This window comes from Cervus canadensis, chromosome 26, assembly GCF_019320065.1.
Source record: "Cervus canadensis isolate Bull #8, Minnesota chromosome 26, ASM1932006v1, whole genome shotgun sequence".
In the NCBI taxonomy this organism is placed as follows: Eukaryota; Metazoa; Chordata; class Mammalia; order Artiodactyla; family Cervidae; genus Cervus; species Cervus canadensis.
Window position 1 is genome coordinate 37,897,273 of NC_057411.1, and position 20,697 is coordinate 37,917,969.

The following is a 20,697-nucleotide window of genomic DNA, read 5'->3' on the forward strand; positions in this document are numbered from 1 at the left end:
CACTAAGGTCTGTGTTGAATTGAGGAAGTCACTCCTCTCTATATAGGTAATTTGGAGAAAGCTCATAGTTAATATGATGCCTTTTTAGTTTAATCAGAAGAAGGAATAGAGAGCAATGGAAGAATTGTTGGAATTATATGTTAAGATTGATTGATTTTATAGTCAGTTTGCTAGTTATTTAGAAAACATATTCCTCCAAACAAAGTTAAATCATTTTGTGAGACTTCAGTTTTCTTGATAAGGTAACTCGAAAGCATGGGGATTATAAGAGAATCTTAGTTTCGACTGTTTCCAGTTTTTTATTTTTTTATTTTTTTCAGAGAAGGCAATGGCAACCCACTCCAGTACTCTTGCCTGGAAAATCCCATGGATGGAGGAGCCTGGGTAGGCTGCAGTCCATGGGGTCGCAAAAAGTCGTACTCGACTGAGCGACTTCACTTTGACTTTTCACTTTCATGCATTGGAGAAAGAAATGGCACCCCACTCCAGTGTTCTTGCCTGGAGAATCCCAGGGACGGCAGTGCCTGGTGGGCTGCCGTCTGTGGAGTCGCACAGAGTCAGACTCGACTGAAGCAACTTAGCAGCAGCAGCAGCTATTTATTTTTAGGAAACAATAACATTAAAGTGTTAGCTCATCAGATCATAATTTAGTGATAAGCTGCTTTTATTTCACACTTTAAGATGGTAAAAAAAACAACTTGATGTTCATAACATCTGCACTAGATATAGGTGAAACAAAAATATTTCTTTCAAGGAGAGGTTGACTGTTATTGTTGTTTAGTCACTAACTTGTGTCCAACTCTTTGCAACCCCTTGGACTTCAGCACACCAGGCTTCCCTGTCCTTCACTGTCTCCCAGAGTTCACTTGAACTCATGTCCATAGAGTCGGTGATGCCATCCAGCCATCTCATCCTCAGTTGCCCCCTTCTCCTCCTGCCCTCAGTCTTTCTCAGCATCGGGGTCTTTTCCACTGAGTTGACTCTTCACATCAGGTGGCCAGAGTATTGGAACATGCAGCTTCCAGTGAATATTCAGGGTTGTTTTCCTGTAGGATTGAATGGTTTGCTCTCCTTGAAGTCCAAGGGACTCTCAAGAGTCTTCTCTAGTACCACAGTTCAAAAGCATCAATTTTTTGGCACTCAGCCTTCTTTATGATCCAACTCACATGACTACTGGAAAAGCCATAGCTTTGACTTTGTTGGCAAAGTGATGTCTCTGCTTTTTAATATTCTGTCTAGGTTGGTCATAGCTTTTCTTCCAAGGAGCAAGTGTCTTTTAATTTCATGGCTGCAGTCACCATCCACAGTGATTTTGGAGCCCAAGAAAATTGAATCTGTCATTGTTCCACTTTTCCCCTATCTATTTGCCATGAAGTAATGAGACAGGATGCCATGATCTTAGTTTTTGAATGTTGAATTTTAAGTCAACTTTTTCACTCTCCTCTTGGCTTTCTGCCGTTGGAATGATATCATCTGCATATCTGAGGTTGTTGATATTTCTCCCGGCCATCTTGATTCCAGATTTGTGTATTTGTTACATTTAATGTAAGATGCTAAAGTCTACTTCTTTTAGACTACCCCATCTCTTCCTGTCCAAGGAAAAACACATTAACTGAGATATTGTCTAAATTCTTTATTCAAGTGCAGAGTTTTCTGTATGTGTACAAAGTCTTCTGATAATATCTTTAACATACCAGTACACAATCAGGATGTTCTGTTTGTTCTTTAGGTCACATATTTGTGAGATCTATAAATAGTTCTGTATTTAGAAATGTTGCATGCTTCTTTATAGAAATTTCCATTCCTTTATCTAGAATGAAATGGAAAAACAGATCCACACAATGCTATTGATTTGTATCATGGTGGGTGGGGGGAGATTAACAGGAAGTTATGAGTCAGATCCAGCAGACTGAGTAATTTTGGATTTTGAACTATCAAAAGTGTCTTTCAGTGACCAAAAAAAGACATTCAAAGCTATTTTCCGAAAAGCATCTCTAAATTTTTGTGTGTGTGTGTTAACTTTTGAAGTACGGTTTTACGTAGTGCTGTTCCTACTGCTTCTATGCTTATCTGTTTAATGACGTAACCTTTTTTTGTCTTGAAAGAACCTGTTTATTCATTCCTAAATCATCTAGGTTTTGTGAGTTTCTTGTTTGTTTGCATGTGTTTTGTCTATATTTTGTTCGTTTTTGTTTAGCCTCTCAAACGTTGCAGTCAGATATTGTGATGGGACACAAAATGATGATTAATCATTTTTGTTACCTGTTTGTTGCTCTGGTAGAAAAGAATTTGAACAAGAAGGATAATATATTTAATGAGAATGAAAAGTGTGGGTTAAAATGTATAGATTCAAAGTTTTATCATTTTCCTTGACCCCCATTAAGTGAGAGTAAGCCATAAAATCATGTTCAGTCATTGGCTCAATAAGTGATTATTGAATACCCACCTTGTAGTGGGTACTTCTATGTACCGGAAATGAGATTATGAACAAGACCAAAAAATTCCCTCCAGAGATTTTATAGGGCTGAATGATATCCAGTAAACCACTGAAAAAAAAGTAGGTAATGCACCATCAGAATGTGATGGTACTTGGAAGAAAAATAAATCACACTAAAGAGATAGAGAGTACCAAGGGTATGATGTCCAAGTTCTAGTTTACTTAGGTAGGCTGGTCAGAGGAGGCCTCTCCCAAGGGTTAGGGTTAGGATTAGGGTTAACTATTTTGAGTATAATGGGAGTCCATTGGATGGTTGAGAGCATAGACAGCTATGATCATATTTACATTTTAATGGGGTTACTCTGATCTGTTCTTTGAAAAACAGATTGTAGAAGTAAAAGACCAGTTTGGAGGCGATTACAGTGCTCCATTTGAGATGCATACAGCACAGACTAGGTTGTTAGTGATAGAGAAGGGTTGGAAATAGATTTCTTCAAGATTATGCCCTTAAGGATTTACTGCTCATTCAGATGTTGGATTTGTAAGGAATCAAAATGACTTCAGATTATGTCCTAAGCAACCAGTGAAGATTGAGAGAAGGTTGCACGTAAGGAACAAGTATCAAGAGTTTGGTTTTAGACATCTTAGGCTAAAGATGCATGTTCACATCCAAGTAGAACACTCACCTAAGCAGGTGACTAGAATCAATTCAAGGGAGAGCCTGGAGTTATGGAAATATAAGGTAACTGAGGCCATGTGACTACATGAGACCAGGTAAGTGTGAACTGTATATGGAGACTAGAAAAATCTGGAGGTCTGAGCACTGTTGTAGTCTAACGTTGTTGTTGTTGTTGTTCAGTCACTAAGTTGTGTCTGATTCTTTGCGACCCCATGGACTGCAGCACACCAGGCCTCTGTGTCCTTTACCATCTCCCGGAGTTTGCTCAAACTGATGTCCATTGAGTCAGTGATACCATCCAACCATCTCATCCTCTGTCGCCCCCTTCTCCTCGTGCCCTCAGTCTTTCCCAGCATCAGGATCTTTTCCAATGAGTCAGCTGTTCAGATCAGGTGGCCAGTGTTTGGAACTTCAGCTTCAGCATCAGTCCTTCCAATGAATACTCAGGGTTGATTTCCTTTAGGATTGACTGGTTTGATCTCCTTGCTATCCAAGGAACTCTCAAGAGTCTTCTCCAGCAACGCAATTTGAAAGCATCAATTCTTCGGTGCTCAGTCTAACATTAAGAGATTAGAAATGAAGGAAGATCCAGAAAAAAAGACTAAGGAAGAGCCAGTGAATATTTATTTTTGGCTGTGCTGGGTCCGTGGCTGTGCAGGCTTTTCTCTAGTTGCAGCAGCGGGTTGGGCGCGGGTGGCGGCTACTCTCTGGGTGTGGTGCACAGGCTTCTCACTGCAGTAGCTTCTCTTGTTGCATAGCACAGGCTCCTGGGTGCTTGGGTTTCGGTAGTTGTGGCTCATGGGCTCAGTAGCTGTGGCACACGATATTAGGTTCCCCATAGCATGTGAGATCTTCCTGCATCAGGAATCGAACCCGTGTCTCCTGCATTGGCAGGATTCTTAACCACTGAGCCAGAAGCCTCAGAAGTCAGATGTTTAATGACTGAATAACTATGTTATATGATGCTTGGAGGTCATGTAGCATGCAAACTAAGAATTATCCTTTGGCTTTGATGACACTGAAGGCAATGTTTTCTGTGACTGGTTTTGGTGAACTGGTAAGGAGTCAAACTATGGGTCTGAGTCCAAGAGAAAGTGGAAGATGAAGTGGAGATAAAATTTAAAGGACAGTTTTGAAGAAACTTACTCTAAAAGACAGCAGAAAAATGAAATAGAATCTAAAAGGGGATATGGAACCAAAGGAGAATTTTTTTGTTTTAAGTAGAAAATAGTACAGCATGTTTGTATAACATGAATAACCTAGTGGACAAGATGGCTGATGCATGTGAGAGGGTAACTGCAGGAGCGAAGTCTCTGGATAGCGAAGGCGGTCGGAACTCCATGCACAATAAAGGTTTGAGGCCTATGTGAGTATGCAGGAGATCTATCCATTGTAACAGAAAAGAGCAGAACATAGATCTGGAAAGTCTGGTGGTAGAAGGATAAGGAAGTTGTTTCCTGTTTGCTTCTTATTTCACCAAAAAAAATTTGAAGAGAAGTCATCAGTTGAGAGAGAATGAGGGAGGAAGTTTTGAAAGAACTTTGATAAAAAAAGAAAAGGAAAAAAATATGAAATAGTTCTCTAAGAAAATGAATCACCATGAAGTACTGAGAACCCAGTGAGATTAGTCAGCATGGTTCTGCAGTTTCATGAGAGTTCAGGTCGTATGCCAAGAAATTATTTTCATGGTGGGCTATACAACTTCAGCAATGTGAGGGCTAGAGGGGGTTAATAGAATTAATGTGTAACAGGTATAGAAAATTTAACATCTTATGGAAAACCTCTAACTTTTCGGCCTATCCAGTACTAACTGGTTTTATGACAGAAGTGGAATGACATCTTTCAGATGAATTACTGAAGACTGTAGTGTACCCTGAACCATAATACTTGTAATACCAATACGTGGTAAAGCAGTGTGGTCTAGAAGATAAACATGTCTAATTTCAGATCATAAACTAATCCATTAGTTAACATGACATTAAAAGCGTAAACTCTTAAGTCAAGATTTCTAAAGCATTAATATATCACATTTATAGGAAGTAAAAAATTTTAAAAAGTGAGAGTTTCAACAGAGAGGAAGTGGTCAAGTCAGTGAACTAAAATTCCTGGTAGAGTTAATGAATGGTTTGATGGAGAGTATTAGAGGAAGTGACCTAGAAAAAAAATAAGGAGATTAGATATAGAGGGTTTTGGAAGATAGAAATAGAACATTCTAGAGGCTGCACACTTATTGTGACTTGTCATGGGAGCAGAATTCTGGCTGAGATGGAGGAAGCCAGGGTGTTGGACGTCTCCCCAGTCTCTGTAACACCACCATGAATGATGACCGCAGTGGTGTTAGAGAAGACCACTGCGTCAGGCACTTACATCTGTAATGCATAGAGAAGAGTTAGCCAACAGAACCAAGTCGAGAGCAAAGCAGATCAGTGAATGGTTTGATTTCATAGCTCATATTTCAAGGAAAGGGAAAAGACGTGGGTTTGATGCCTGGGTCGGGAAGATCCACTGGAGAAGGAGATGGCAGCCCAATCCAGTATTCTTGCCTGGAAAACCCCACAGACAGAAGAGCCTGGTGGGCAACAGTCAGAGCCGGATACAACTGAGCAGCTAACACTTTCAATTCAAGGAAGCTGGGGGCTCTTGGGGCAGCAGTCAGTAATGATCTGGAAGCTGAAATAAAAATCCGAGGAAATCTCTGTCTCATATCCAGGCCCACTGGTGCAGGATTATGAGCCTAAAACAGCCCCCATCTGAGATAGCCACAGCGGAAACGGTTTCAGACGTTGAGCTGTTCAGAGAAGAGGTAGAGGATATAGATCTACCCACTGAAAATGAGACACCACAGTATACTAATACATTAAAAATAGGACTGAGGTGTTACTGCAAAGGTTTTTTGAAATGAAGAGATAAAATTTGTCTAAGTTCTTGATACCTTGCTTAACATGATTTTTTTTCTTGGTTAGACTTAGTATGTTTTTTTCTCAATCCACTTTTCTCTTTTCTATATGGCAGACAATATGAAACACCCCTTGAAGGCAACTTAATTAATCAAGAGATCATGCTAAAACGGCAAGAAGAAGAAATGATACAGCTGCAAGCCAGAATGGCCCTTAGACAGTCTCGGTTGAGCCTGTATCCAGGGGACACTATCAAAGCTTCCATGCTTGATATCACCAGGGATCCCTTAAGAGAAATAGCCCTAGAAACAGCCATGACCCAAAGAAAACTGAGAGTAAGTTGATTCTCAGGTTACTGCATCTAAACTTGGTCTTATAGGGAAATGTTATGCAAAGTACTTTAAAAAATTGTATAATTCTGAAATCTCATATTTAAGTTTCCATTGATGTTAAGTATCTTATTGGTTGACATTAAAATATTTAGCTCTTTTCATGGTTTCATTTTTACAATAACATGAGATGGATTTACAGTATCTTAACTGTATATTTTTAAAAGTACATTTGTAATCCTTAAGTCAACTGACTTTATTCAGTATTATGGTGGATTACTTTTTAATATTTATTATCCCACAAACCAATAAGATCAGAGATTGAGAGTTCAAGGTTGGTTCAGAAGCTCAAGAATTCTATCAAGTACATTCCATCTTTCTGCTCTGCCATTCTCAGAATTTCAACAGTAATTCTCTTTATAGTTAAAAGATGACTGCATTAGCTTCAAGTATCATATCCTTGTATTACAGTATTCAAAGATAAGAAAGAACAAATCTTGTTATCTGTGGGGGAGTGTTCTTTTATGTGTTTAGTTGGTTTATTTTTCTTTCATCATATGTCCTCTGTATTTTTAAAAACATAAGCTCAAAATGAACATAGTCTTTTCTCATATAAAATATCATAAACATTTTACAACTTTTATAATATTATTGTTAAGGGCTATGAGGTACTCTATTATGTGAACTTACCATGTACCATAATTTATTTAATCATTTTCCAGATACTGAACATTTAAAATTAAAATCCTCTAATTTGTAGTTATTATACATCCTGATAACTAAATCTTTGCAGTTAGCTTCCTCCAAGTAGAATAGCCAAGTCAAAGGCAAATACCTTTTTAGACATTTTATACATATTGTCAAATTGCCCTTTAAAAACTTCTTCCAATTTATGTTTCCTCTGATCGTGCCTGTTTCACCATATTCTTACTGACTCTCATAGTATCATTCTTTTTTTTAATCATCACCAATTTGATAGATGAAGCAATATCTCATTTGTACTGTTGCTTTACAAATAATTCTTCAAAAGCAAAGTAAATAATAGTAAAAGTGATAAAATCTAAAGTGATTTTTTTTTTCTCTCTAGTCCTATGCTAAGAAAGTATATTATCCTATTCCATTTTGGGTTTTGTTGCTTATTTCAAACAGTCTTCTTAAAAGCAAATTTGTATACCATGAAATTGACAGAATTCAGATTTTTCCTCCTAGTTTTCTAAGAAGAAGAGTGTTGCATGGTGAAAATTACACTGAACTACAAATTAAGAGACTTGGATTCAATTTCTAATATGATATCTTTATGCATATTTTAAAACTGTTTTGTGTCTCACTATGCCAGTTTTTAAAATGTGGAATTGAGTTGTAATTCATAAGACAGATTCCAGTTTTAAAGTTATTAGATTTCAATAAAATATAACTCAAATTTATTTTAAGCCAAGAGAAAGAAATTCCATAAGACTTCAATTTATCATTATAACCAATAAATTTGTCAAAATTAATCAGCAGTCAGGATAGCATGGGTTACCAATATTTAAATGCACACATAAGGCATAAGGGGCACACATATATACACATCTTTTTCCTAAATCATAGTTTCAGAGAACTAATACAAAATTTTGTTACATTAAAGAGTCACAAGTAATATTCTGTACCTTTATAGTATACCACTGTTATGTGTCATCTCACTAAAAACTTGTGTTTCCTTTTAGGCAGTGCTGTCTGGCTATTTTAAAAAATACATACTTTTTTTTCAGTGTCTTGAGGATTTGAACTGCTGATCATTGAAGAACCACGTAGTATTTTTTCTTAAAAAGAAAAAGAAAAAATGAACAGAAAGGGAAAATTCCCTAGCGGTCCAGTGATTGGGACTCCACACTTCAGCTGCAGAGTGTTGCCAAATAAAGGAGGAAGGATACATTTTTGAGGCTGAAAAAAGAGTTCTAGTATTCAGAGGAACGATTTCACAATGGAATTAACATTCTTTTCTAAAACATAACTTTTTATTTTTTCTAGATTATTTTTGGCGTAGACACATTTTAGTGTTCATACTCAGTTGCCTTAGTTGATCTGTATCAGATTCTGCCTTTAACATGGCAGACCATTGTCATTTCTTCTATTCTATTTCTATTCCTATTTAAAATGTGTTCTGCTGGTTCACTGAAAATTAACAAATGCTTAAGGTTAAACTTTTACCTAAGTGGTATCGGTCACATGTGCCACACTCCGTTGATTGGATAGAATTCCCACGTCAAGTAACCAAATGAACTGTACAGAGAAGATACAAAGAAGAAACCAACAAAAATAAATCTCCATATATTTATGGGCGCACACACACAAACACACAGACCACCTGCCTTTGGCCTCAAGATTAACCCTGTGTTCATTCTACTTTTTTTCCCCTTTGGATGTCATGTCTCATTCTATTTGAATCCTGCTCCCTGCTTGGAGTCCAGCTTGTTTTAAGTTATATTTTCAACCAATTCTTCCCTCTAGGCAGAAACCCCTGGATGTACAAGACATAAAGGGAAAGAGTAGATTGAAAAGTAGCAAATGCAGAGTGTGGAGTCTACTTCTCCTAGCTCCTGAGATATTATTTTTGTAGTAGAGGCAGCAGTGTGGAGCAGAGACCATGACACCTATAATAACCCTGCATGCGTGCTAAGTCACTCAGTCATGTCCGACTCTTTTGCGACCCCATGGACTGTAGCCCACCAGTATCCTCTGTCCATGGGATTTCCCAGGCAAGAATACTAGAGTGGGTTGCCGTTTCCTTCTCCAGGGATAATATCCCTGATTGCCACTAATTAGAACAAAAGAATACAGGGTTCTGAGAACTTGGTTGTAGGTGAATGTGTCTTTTGTAGTCACACAGCAGATGTGGTCCAATAGAAGACTTGTTTTAGGACAAATTGAATGTCACTCTCTGAAATAATAAGATTCTATTCAATTACTTTTCACATTAGCAATAGAAAATCAAGTCCTTATATAAACTTGATAACCCTATATTACTTCAATAAATGAGACTGCTTTTTTTTTTGAGAGAGAGAGTTTGGGTCTACCTGGAGTCCAAAACATGAAAACCTTTATTTATGTAAAATAGTATAAAGCCAGGCTTTATATCTTACACCTCTGGTAGAATTTGAAGCTGATAAAACTTCTGTTTACAGTGTAAGGCACATTCCAGCCTTGTTTTGATAATTCCACTGTACTTCTTTATCGAAAGTTATACATTTGTTTCCGATCTCTAGTTCTAATATGATGACCTTACATGTAGTTTGCTATTATTATTATTACATTATTTTCCTTTCAAGGAAAGAGCTAGAACAAGTGATAATAACTATTGATTCCTCTTCTATGATTCACAGAATTTTTTTGGTCCTGAGTTTGTGAAAATGACAATTGAACCATTTATATCTTTGGATTTGCCACGGTCTATCCTTGTAAGTAATAAAACCACTTTGTCACTCTGAGAAAATAATTTTGGTAATGATTTTTTAAGCAGTTAAAATTCTTAGAATCTTTACACTGATAACTGCCATTCATTTTTTTCAATTGTAGACCAAGAAAGGGAAGAATGAAGATAACCGAAGAAAAGTAAACATAATGCTTCTAAATGGACAGAGGCTGGAACTGACTTGTGATACCAAAACAATTTGTAAAGATGTGTTTGATATGGTCGTGGCCCATATTGGCTTAGTGGAACATCATTTGTTTGCCTTAGCTACCCTCAAAGGTACCAAGACATTTTAAATTCAGGGTAGAATATGGAAACCTGTCAACAGTGACCTCTTATACCTGTTCAACCTAACCTTCTTTTGGGAAATATTAGTGGTGGTTTAGTCACTAAGTCATGTCCACCTGTTTGGATTCCGTGGACTATAGCTCGCCAGACTCCTCTGTCCATGGGATTTTCTAGGCAAGAATACTGAAGTGAGTTGCCATTTCCTTCTCCAGAGGATCTTCCTGACCCAGGGATCAAACCCAGGTCTCCTGCATTGCACATGGATTCTTTACCAACTGAGCCACCAGGGAAGCCCTTGGGAAATACTAACTACATGGATATGTCAGCATTGAGAAGTAGGAGTTAGGAACTCTCTTTTCCTAACTTGGTGCGTTGTCTTAATAGCTGTGTCTTTTTAGCATCTTCTGTACCCAGCCATGAAGATTTTTCTCTGGTATTGGCTATATAATATATTTTAATTGTTATATTTTGGGGATCATTATTTTACCAATATATGTACTTTAGAAATCAGCATCCTGCTAATATGAGTTTGAATATATAGCAAGACCCTATTTCCGAATCTCCGTGTCAAATCCTTCAGCTTACTCTCCAAAAAACACACAATGCCTTTCTTAATTTTTTTTTTTTGACACAAATTTAAGTATTTGTTAGAAATAAATAATTTATTCACAAAGATAGCGTTAAAATATTTTGCTATTATTACAGAATTTCAGACATGGAGAAAGATTTTCAAGAATAGTCAAAAAATTCCCCAGTACTCTTTATTCAGATTCCACCAGTGTTAATAATTTATTACATTTGCTTTTTCACTGCTCTCACTCTTGCTCCCTATGGAGACAGCCTCTTTTTTAAATGTTATCAGTTGATGACTGAAACTAAGTCTTTTCACATTTTTTAAACATTACATCTGCTAACCTTTGACATTCACAACCACTGTGGTCTCAGAACACAGATTCAGTAGAAGCTGCTGCTATTTATGAATTAGAATTGCCATAGCAATAAGAAACCCTTTGGAGTTGGGTTTTACTAAATATTTCTTTAATTAAAGTTACTATATTTATAAATTTCTCTTCAATATTTCAGATTCCTGTTTACCTCAAAATAAAAAGCTTCACAACAAAGTACAATAAATTACAATTGAAGGGTCAAATCACCCTGAAACCCTTCAAGATCAGGGTAACACTGTCTTCTTCATACAAGAAATGTCTTTCAGCTTCGTTTATTGAATTCTGTTTCTTGAAAACAAATAATTGATTTTGTAAAATCATCCAATAAATATTCAGTTAGTGTGTACTGATGTTCTCTCACTTTACTAATTACAGTTTTAGACTAATCATGTAAAAAGTGCTCAATCGCTCAGTCGAGTCCAACTCTCTGCAGCTCCATGGACTATTAACTGCCAGGCTCCTCTGTCCATGGAGTTTTCCAGGCAAGAATATTGGAGGGGGTTGCCATTTCCTACTCCAGGGAATCTTCCCCACCCCGGGTTTGAACCCACGTCTCTTGCATCTCCTGCATTGGCAGGCAGATTCTTTACCACTAGCACCACCTGGAAAGCACATAAACATGTAATACTATCTATATAAAAATATTCAATTAGTCAGAATTTTTATTTAAATTGTACCTAATTTCTTAAACATGCTGGATAAATCAGATTTTACTGACTAATCTTTTATTAGGAGAGTCAAGCTAAATGATGAGATGAAGGCTAAAAATAAAATGATGGTTATTGTTCCTCCTCAGTTCAATAGTAGCTCAAGTATAACAGATACTAGCTAATATTTATTGAATGCTTACCACTTGCCACATGCTTTAAACTACCAAATGTTTTATATCCTTATGTCACTTGATCTCTAGAACAATCCTAAAAAGCAAAAATTAGCACTATACTGATTTTACAGACAAGAACACTGATGTCTGGATAGGTTACATAATTTACTTAGTATTTCACAGGTAGTAAATGATGTGGCCAGGAGTAGAATCCAAGTCTCTCTGTCTTCAAGAGAGCCATACCGCCTGCCATCCGTAGCAGTGTATCAGAATTCCCTGCCACGCTTCTTAACAATCCTGTTAACAGTGTGAAACTGTTTTGTGCAAGTCTGACCACAAAATCAAGAAAGTAAAAGGCAACATGAAAGTGTTTTTATTTTATCTGAATATCTCTCATTCTGTTCTAGATAATGAATATTTCTTTGTTGATTCTGATCTAAAATTAACCAAAGTGGCCCCAGAGGGATGGAAAGAAGAACCAAAGAAAAAGAGCAAAGCCTCCGTTAACTTTACTTTGTTTTTCCGAATTAAATTTTTCATGGATGATGTTAGTCTGATACAGTGAGTACACAAGCGTTTCTCTGTTTCTCTTTTGGCCCCTGGTCTTTTGACCCTTGAATTTACTGATACTGAATTATTTGCTTCTGACCAATGATAAAGTCTTCTTTATCATAAAAGAAATATTTCCACATCATTTATTTATTTCTCATGCTTAAATCATAAGCCATCTTGGCAACGAAACTTATATGCCAATAATAAAAGTCACCCAGGCTTCAAGATCAATAGCCTGGATGTTTTGTGTGTGTATTTATTTTCCCAGACACACTCTGACCTGTCATCAGTATTATCTTCAGCTGCGAAAAGACATCTTGGAGGAGAGGATACACTGTGATGATGAGACTTCTTTATTGCTAGCATCCTTGGCTCTCCAAGCTGAGTATGGGGATTATCAACCGGAGGTACGATTTATTTTTTTCTGCAGGGCAAATATTTTGCATTGGTGTACTTATCCTCAGCATGGTTAAAGACTGAACCTGGTTGAGTGTTTACTGTTTAGATCCAGAGATTTTTGAGGCTAGTTCAGTGCCACAGAATGACAAAGTTCCCCATGTATATTGGTTATTTAAAATCATATAGTGTGGGATTTCTTTCTTTCTTTCTTTCCTTCTTTCTTTTTAAAATTATCCCGTTTCAGAGTTTTGGCATATCTAGTACTTACCTTCCTAGCTCCCTATTTCTAACTCACAGATACTAGACCTAAGGGTTTCCAGCCAAATCTGGATCAGAGGGATCTTCCGCCTTGCCCATGGATCCTTGTGGCTGAGAACCTCGCAGAGCTCTCTGTGTGGGAACACATGCTCAAGGCCAAGTGCCCCTGAATATACATGGACCTGCGAGGAAGCAGGGAATTGGAAGAGACTGTGCCACTCAAGTAGCACCCGTCACAACAGTAACCCTTAACTTTAGAGATATTTCATCTGAAGTTGTCAGGCTTTCCTCAAGCTTACCAATCAGTTCAGTCTTTCTCTTCTGCCTCACTGAATAAAAGAGGAAGACTACTGTACTTTTTCTAAAACTTGCTCCTCAGAGAGAAGTGTGAAGAGGCGTACCTGATCTCTTGGTTGAGGCAAGAGCTTTAAGACTGGAGGAATCGAGCAAAGAGACTTTCTTACCAAACCACTCTCCTTTCTAGGTTCATGGAGTGTCATATTTTAGACTGGAACATTACTTGCCTCCACGAGTGATGGAGAAACTTGATTTGTCCTATATTAAAGAAGAGCTACCCAAATTGCACAATACCTACATGGGAGCCTCTGAAAAAGAGACAGAGTTAGAATTTTTAAAGGTAAGCATGCCAGATTACAAATGATAAAACTATTTTTTCAAAGTAAACAAGAACTGTTGGAGGCCATATATCTAGAAACTCAGGTGCCAATAACTGAGGCTGTGTGCTTCATCTCCTCTTATTTATTCCTGGCTAAAACCATAGTATTTTAATTCTCATTTTGTTAAAGAGGGACCTGAGGGTCAGAGAAGAGACATAGTGTTCCCAAAGTCAGTGGCTGGAATGTGGATCACAACTGTGATTTGAACCCATGTCTATCTGTAGGGATTATATTCTTTTATCCTTTTTTATACTCTCAAAATCAAGATATATATTGTAATAAATAGTGAAACTATGTGTAACTTTGTTAGGTATTTTCCAAGTCTCCTGTAAATGTGTTATCATACTTTCATAATTTAAAAAATAAAAAAAATCAAGATATGTTGTAAAGAATAAACAATTTTGTGACTATCTGAATAAGAATTCAAACGAATTCTAGAGGTGTTTTGCTTTTTTGAGAAAAAGAAAGCTTAAGAGTCAATTAAATCTTCTAAAAAGTAGCCTTTCCATTAATGCCAACTAATTCATGCAGGGGACTGGGGGTTAGAAAGAGTGATTTATATCTCTGGTTCTGCCACCAGCTACCTGTAAGACCTCAGATGTGTGTGTGTGTGTGTTTGCTCAGTCGCTTCAGTCATGTCCAACTCTTTGCAACCCCTTGGACTGTAGCCTGCCAGGTTTCTCTGTCCATGGGATTCTCCAGACAAGAATACTGGAGTGGGCTGCCAAGCCCTCCTCCAAGGGATCTTCCTGACCCAGGGATGGAACCATCATCTCCTGCATTGCAGGTGGATTCTTTTACCGCTGAGCCATGGAGGAAATCAGATTTATATATAGTATATATATATATATTTATATATAGTATATATATATATATATTTATATATAGTATAATAGTCATTTATGATTAGAAAAGATAGTGCTTCCAATATGAATAACAAATACGTGATAATATTCAATTAGGAAGAGAAATTTCAGAGCATTCTTGTCTTACTGCTCCCCAGGATGTAACAGTGTTCCTTAACCTTGCTGCTCTGTGATAAGGGAGCCAGGCTTCCCAGCCCTACAAATACCTGTGAAAGGGTTTCATTCACAGACTCACATCACATATTAATCTAGGATTCATGGTCTGTTTCGTTTAAGGTGAGTCTACTTTTAAAGACATTATATTATGTGCTTATTTTTTTTCCTCAGTTATTACATTTTTTACACGTGCAGGAAATAAATATCAAGTTAGATTTTTGTCAACAAAGGTAGAAGACATTAGCACAGTGGAACGATTTTGCATGGGGATTTTCAGACAGTCTTTCATTTGAATTCTTATTTCAGCCAGCTGGGTGAATGTGGACAATGTACTGAAAACCTCTCTGAGTTTCCGTTGTCGCCCTCTAAGTAGGGTGCTTAGTGCATAGTAGGTTGCCCTTCTCCTTCTAATAATGTATCCTGTTCCTCCTTTTCTCTTCAGCTTGAGCATGCTTCTTCTAACATGAGAATTTTTTTAATCTCATTAATATACCCTTCCAAGGTTACCCTTCTGTTACATATCATATTGCCTTTGAAAAAATTTTTCTTTTTGTAAATCTGCTTTATTGAGGTATAATTTACATATAATAAAACGGACCACTTTTAAATGTTCGATTCAGTGAGTTTTGAAGATACACGTACAGTTAGTTGGGCAGGGCTTTCCTGGCTGAGCGGTAAAGAACCCACCTGCCAATGCAGGAGACACAGGTTCAATCCCTGGGTCAGGAAGATCCCCTGGAGAAGGAAATGGCAACCCACTCCAATATTCTTGCCTGGAGAATCCCGTGGACAGAGGAGTCTGGCGGGCTACAGTCCATGAGGTTGCCAAAGAGTTGGACATGACTTAGCGACTAAACAACAACAACATACAGTTGAGCAACCACTCCGCAATCATGATAAAGAGCATGGGTTAGCAAACTGTGGCCTGCCTATTTTGTAAGTAAAGCTTTATTGGAACTTAGCCAAACTTATTTGTTTCCATATGGCCTGTATCTGCTCTCACACTGCAACAGCAGAGTTAAGTATCTACAGCAGATATCATATGACCCACAAAGCCTAAAATATTTGGCCCGTTAAATAAAAAGTTTGCCAGCCCCCAACATAACACATTTCCAACACCAGAAAATTCCCTCATGTTGCTTTCTAGTCAGTCCCTTCCCCCACTCCTAACCCCTGGCAACTCCTGATTTGTGTTCTATCACCATCATTTTTTGTTTTCTAGGATTTCACTGAAAGAATCATGTATCACCTGGTCTTCTGTGTGCCTCTTTTTACTTAAAATAATGTTTTTGAGGTTCATCTATGGTGTGGTGTGTGTGGTGTTCAGTCACTTGGTTGTGTCTGACCCTTTTGCGACCCCATGGACTATAGTCCACCAGGCTCCTCTGTCCATGGGATTCTCCAGGCAAGGATACTGGAGTGGGTTGCCATGCCCTCCTCCAGGGGTTCTTCCTGACCCAGAGATCAAACCCAAGTCTCCTGCATCTCCTGCACTGGCAGGCGGATTCTTTACCACTAGCACCACCACCCGTGGTGTATATAGTAGTTTGCTCATTTGTGACTGAGTAGTTTTCTGTTGTACAGATAAGCAGCAATTTTTGCTTACCGTTTCTTTAGTTAATGGATAAAAAGCTGATGTCAATACTCATAGACTGATTTTTGCATGAACATGTGGTTTTGTTTTGTTTTTTCTCTCGAGTGAATACTTAACATTAGGTTTGATGGGATCTATGGTATGTATGTATTTAACTTCTACAAAATTACCAAATTGTTCTCAAGTGGTTGTACAGTTTTGCACTACAGCCAGTAACGTATGGAATTTCCAGTTGCTCTGTACCCTGAATAGCACTTGGTATGTTCAGGTTTTTTTTTTCTTTTTAGCTATTAAAGTAGGTGAGTAGAGGTATATGATTGTGGTTTTAATTTGTATTTCCCTAATTACTGATAGTTTCAGCATCGTTTTATGTGTTTATTTGTTGTTCATATATATTCTTTGTTGAAGTGTCTAATAAAATCTGTTGCCCATTTTTGTATCTGGATATGTGTTTTTTGGTTGAGAAGTACATGTTCTTTGTATATTGTAGATGCAATTCCTTTATCAGATGTATATTCTACATATATATATTCCTGGTCTGTGACTTACCTTTGTTTTCTTATCTATGACTTTCGAAGAGCAGAAGCTTCTAATGTTAATGAAGTTTCAGTTTACCAATTTTTTCTTCTGTGGTTCCTACTTTTTATGCCCCATCTAAGAAATCTTTGTCTAATTCACAGCCATGAAGATTTTCTAAATTTTATGGTTTTTAGCTATAAATTATAACTAATATATAAATTTTGTCATATATTTAAGTCTCATCCTTTTGGGGGTAATTTTCATGTATTGGTAAAGTAAGGGTCAAGATTCATTTTCTTGGCATGTGAATTTCCAATTCCAGCAACATTTGTTTGGGATACTACCCTTTCCATATTAAACAACACTAATACAACTACTGATTCTTTCCGTCACCTTTTGCCAAGGTGCATTGCTATATTATGGTATTGTTCCAACAGGTCTGCCAAAGACTGACAGAATACGGAGTTCATTTTCACCGGGTACACCCTGAGAAAAAGTCACAAACAGGAATACTGCTTGGAGTCTGCTCTAAAGGTGTCCTCGTGTTTGAGGTTCACAATGGAGTTCGCACACTGGTCCTTCGCTTTCCGTGGCGGGAAACCAAGAAGATTTCTTTTTCTGTATGTCCATTTTAACCTCTTTTGATTCTACATTTAAATAGGTGTTGCTGATTTCCAATGTAACATATTAATTGACTTTCCTTAAATGAACTTTCCTTAAATGACTCTAGCATTCAGTAGGGCTTATCTTTATGTCTTAATACTATTTAACTCTTCTTTCTTGGTCATAGGAAGTATTATTGAGATTTTGTTTTTGGTTTCCCCAGGAGGTGATTTTTAACAGAATTCTTAGCTGGTTATATGCTCAGTTAACTTTAGTTAAATTACAACCAAGTTAACTTCTCTGTTAATTCAGAACTTCTCACGTGAAGAAAACCTACTAATGTATTTAAGATTGATAATTACCTCAACTGCAGTGAACTTCGTCTAGCTCAGTAATTGGCCCCTCACAACAACTGTATTTGAGTCTCAGTGGTCCAGAGGTTTACTGACTTTTAAAATTAGCTTCCGGATTTTCTACAGTTTTCAGTTTTACGGTATAGTCTCTGGAGATAAAGTTAAGAAAGTGGTTTTTAGAAAAGCATGTTTATGAAAGATAGTGAGGCATATTTGGTTTGGGGTGTAGATGGAAAATCTGAACATTGATGTGCCATTAGTAAACCCCAGAGGTAAACCAAAACTCTGTTCAGGTATTTGTTTCCTTAAGAGTGTTCAGGGACTACTGACATCTTTAGTATATATTTGGGCTGAGGTCTCAGGCTCAGAGGAGCCTGGTGTGCTGCAGTCCACGGGGTCACAAAGAGTCAGACACAATTTAGGGACAACAATGGTCTCAGAAGAGCAATGTTTGTAAGGATGCAATATGAAGGTCCCAACTGACTCTGGATAATCTTCAACTAGAACTTTGAAATCAGTTCTAGATTTCAGTCTGGTTAGTTGGTTGATTTCCTGTGAAACCCAAAGTTACCACTAAGATAACCAGATAATAATGTATTCACTCAGGAAAGCCCAGACCATCCTCATCTTCCCTAGAGTGTCAAGACCAGGAAATTACCTCGGTTTAAGTTACCTTCCCCAATGGAAATACTGGCAGAGCAAGTGCCTAGAAGAAACCATAGATTAATTAAAAATAAATCTAATTTGGACCAGTTTTGAAAAGGCAACAAATCAAATAATCATCCAGCATTCAGCACTCTGTCATTTCCCAGCTGTCACATCAGCCCTGCAATAAAAATAGAACAAACTCTGATGAGCTCATTTTTAAAGATCTCTAGTAATAAAGAATAAGCCACATTTCCCCACAAACTATTCCCATCTTCAACAGCTCTTGTTTATCATGAAGTTCTCGCTAGCACAGAGCTCTCTTTTTAAACTCTCCTTTTTTTCTTCCACTGGCCTTTGGAGAGGTGGAAAAGTCACCCTTTTCCCTTCTCATCTCTTACCACTGAATTCCCCTAGGCACATTTCTTGTCCATCCATCAGTTAACATTTAGAACCAGTACTCTTAGGATTTGTTTCAAACCCGTACAGCAGTGGAGTTCAACATCCTTGGGAATTACTTGGTAGTGGTAAAGGGCAATGTTTGTTAGGAAGAAAATTCCCCAGCTATTTGAAGAGTTACTATGTAGACTACTGGTAGTCAGCGTGCTAGTTTGGTGCTACTGTGTCTTGAACTCCTCTCTAAGACTTGCTTACCTCCTTTTTTTCTTTTTAACAAAGTAAACAAGGTCCCCCAGATCTCATTGGTAACAACATCTAGCAAGAATTTAATAGTCTTATTTTGTTTCTAAGACCCAGGAATCATGGAGATGGCACTTGCCATCTCTTCATAACAGAGTTTGAGTAATACTCTGTTACATCTTTTGTGAGCCTGTGAAATTTGACTTGTCTGAACATATTTCTGCATTTGACATAAAGACAAAGGACATGAAATAGAGGGAAGAATTTATAGAGTAGAAGAAGCCGGGAGCTACAGCAGAATCTAACTGGGCTCGAGCCATTCTCCAGAGACATTAGTCTTAGATCCCTGACATGATGAATGCTCATCTTTACGGCATCTTTTAAGGCATATGGATCACTGCAAGCCAGCATATAGGTCACAGTATTAAGATGTCCTCTTATATGTGTGACATTCATTTTTTAAGAAACAGGGAGGTACAAATGATTTGTGATTCTCTTCCTTTCCCTGAATTTAGCAAGAATCACTGTCTCTAAATATTGATGTGTTTCATCTCTGAGCCCAGTAGTTACGTTATCTGATGCTTTTATATTCCAACATTTTCCATAATTTCCCACATCTTCTAGCCCAGCCTTTATGCCACCAAGATTTTTCTTGACTAAATCACAGTTCTTATTGTTGGATATTATACCAGTTTTTGATGAACTTTATTTTCTTTATCCAAAGGATTAGAACATATATTTCTTGTCATTTCTTTTTCAAACAGTTCTGGTGTTTGGAAACATGGCAGTAAACTCAAAATATCAATAATCTTTAAAGGAATCTGTTCCCCTTGCTCATGGCTTCATGCATGCATGCTAAGTCACTCAGTTGTGTCCAACTATTTGTGTCCCCATGGAGTAGCCTGCCAGGCTCCTCTGTCTGTGAAACTTTCCAGGCAAGAATACTGGAGTGGGTTGCCACTTCCTCCACCAGGGGATCTTCCCAAGCCAAGGATCAACCCACGTATCTTCCATCCCCTGCAGTGGCAAGCAGGTCCTTTATCACTGCACCACCTGGGAAGCCCTCTGTTGATGGCTGGCATACAGTTTATATAGTCTGACTTAAGCTACAGTTTCTAATAGTGGCAAACTATATTAATTTCATTTGTTTTCTGAATTTCTAACAATACAGGATTATATTTTTCTATATTAGATAGAGGTCAATGAATATGCATGCCTAATAATGTGAAATAAAAATAACGTCTCAACTTATTCATTATTGTTTCTAGAATTGTTTTTAGATAGGGAAATACCCTAATTTTTTTAATACCCCTGATTAATATTGCAGAAAAAGAAAATCACGTTGCAGAATACTTCAGATGGAATAAAGCACGCCTTCCAGACAGACAACAGTAAGATATGCCAGTACCTGCTGCACCTCTGCTCTTCCCAGCACAAGTTCCAGCTGCAACTGAGAGCAAGACAGAGCAACCAAGATGCCCAGGATATTGGTAAGGAGGAGCAAACTGTGTCAGATGACTCCAGGGTAAATGCATGATTTTTGCCACAAACTTTAAAAGGACTTCCATGTTTAGGATGAAAATGA

At 37.6% G+C, this 20,697-nt stretch overlaps 1 protein-coding gene across 10 annotated transcripts in view; it reads left to right on the forward strand.

The window, feature by feature from the left end:
• PTPN13 (protein tyrosine phosphatase non-receptor type 13) overlaps window positions 1-20,697 on the forward strand; it is a 209,870-nt gene that overhangs the window by 122,835 nt on the left and 66,338 nt on the right. For all 10 annotated transcript variants that reach the window (XM_043448301.1, XM_043448303.1, XM_043448309.1 and 7 more), the window contains 8 exons: window positions 6,129-6,348; window positions 9,705-9,779; window positions 9,898-10,072; window positions 12,259-12,412; window positions 12,672-12,810; window positions 13,545-13,697; window positions 17,310-17,492; window positions 20,440-20,602. In XM_043448301.1, coding sequence (XP_043304236.1) covers window positions 6,129-6,348; window positions 9,705-9,779; window positions 9,898-10,072; window positions 12,259-12,412; window positions 12,672-12,810; window positions 13,545-13,697; window positions 17,310-17,492; window positions 20,440-20,602 — 1,262 coding nt within the window. The remainder of the gene's footprint in view (window positions 1-6,128; window positions 6,349-9,704; window positions 9,780-9,897; window positions 10,073-12,258; window positions 12,413-12,671; window positions 12,811-13,544; window positions 13,698-17,309; window positions 17,493-20,439; window positions 20,603-20,697) is intronic.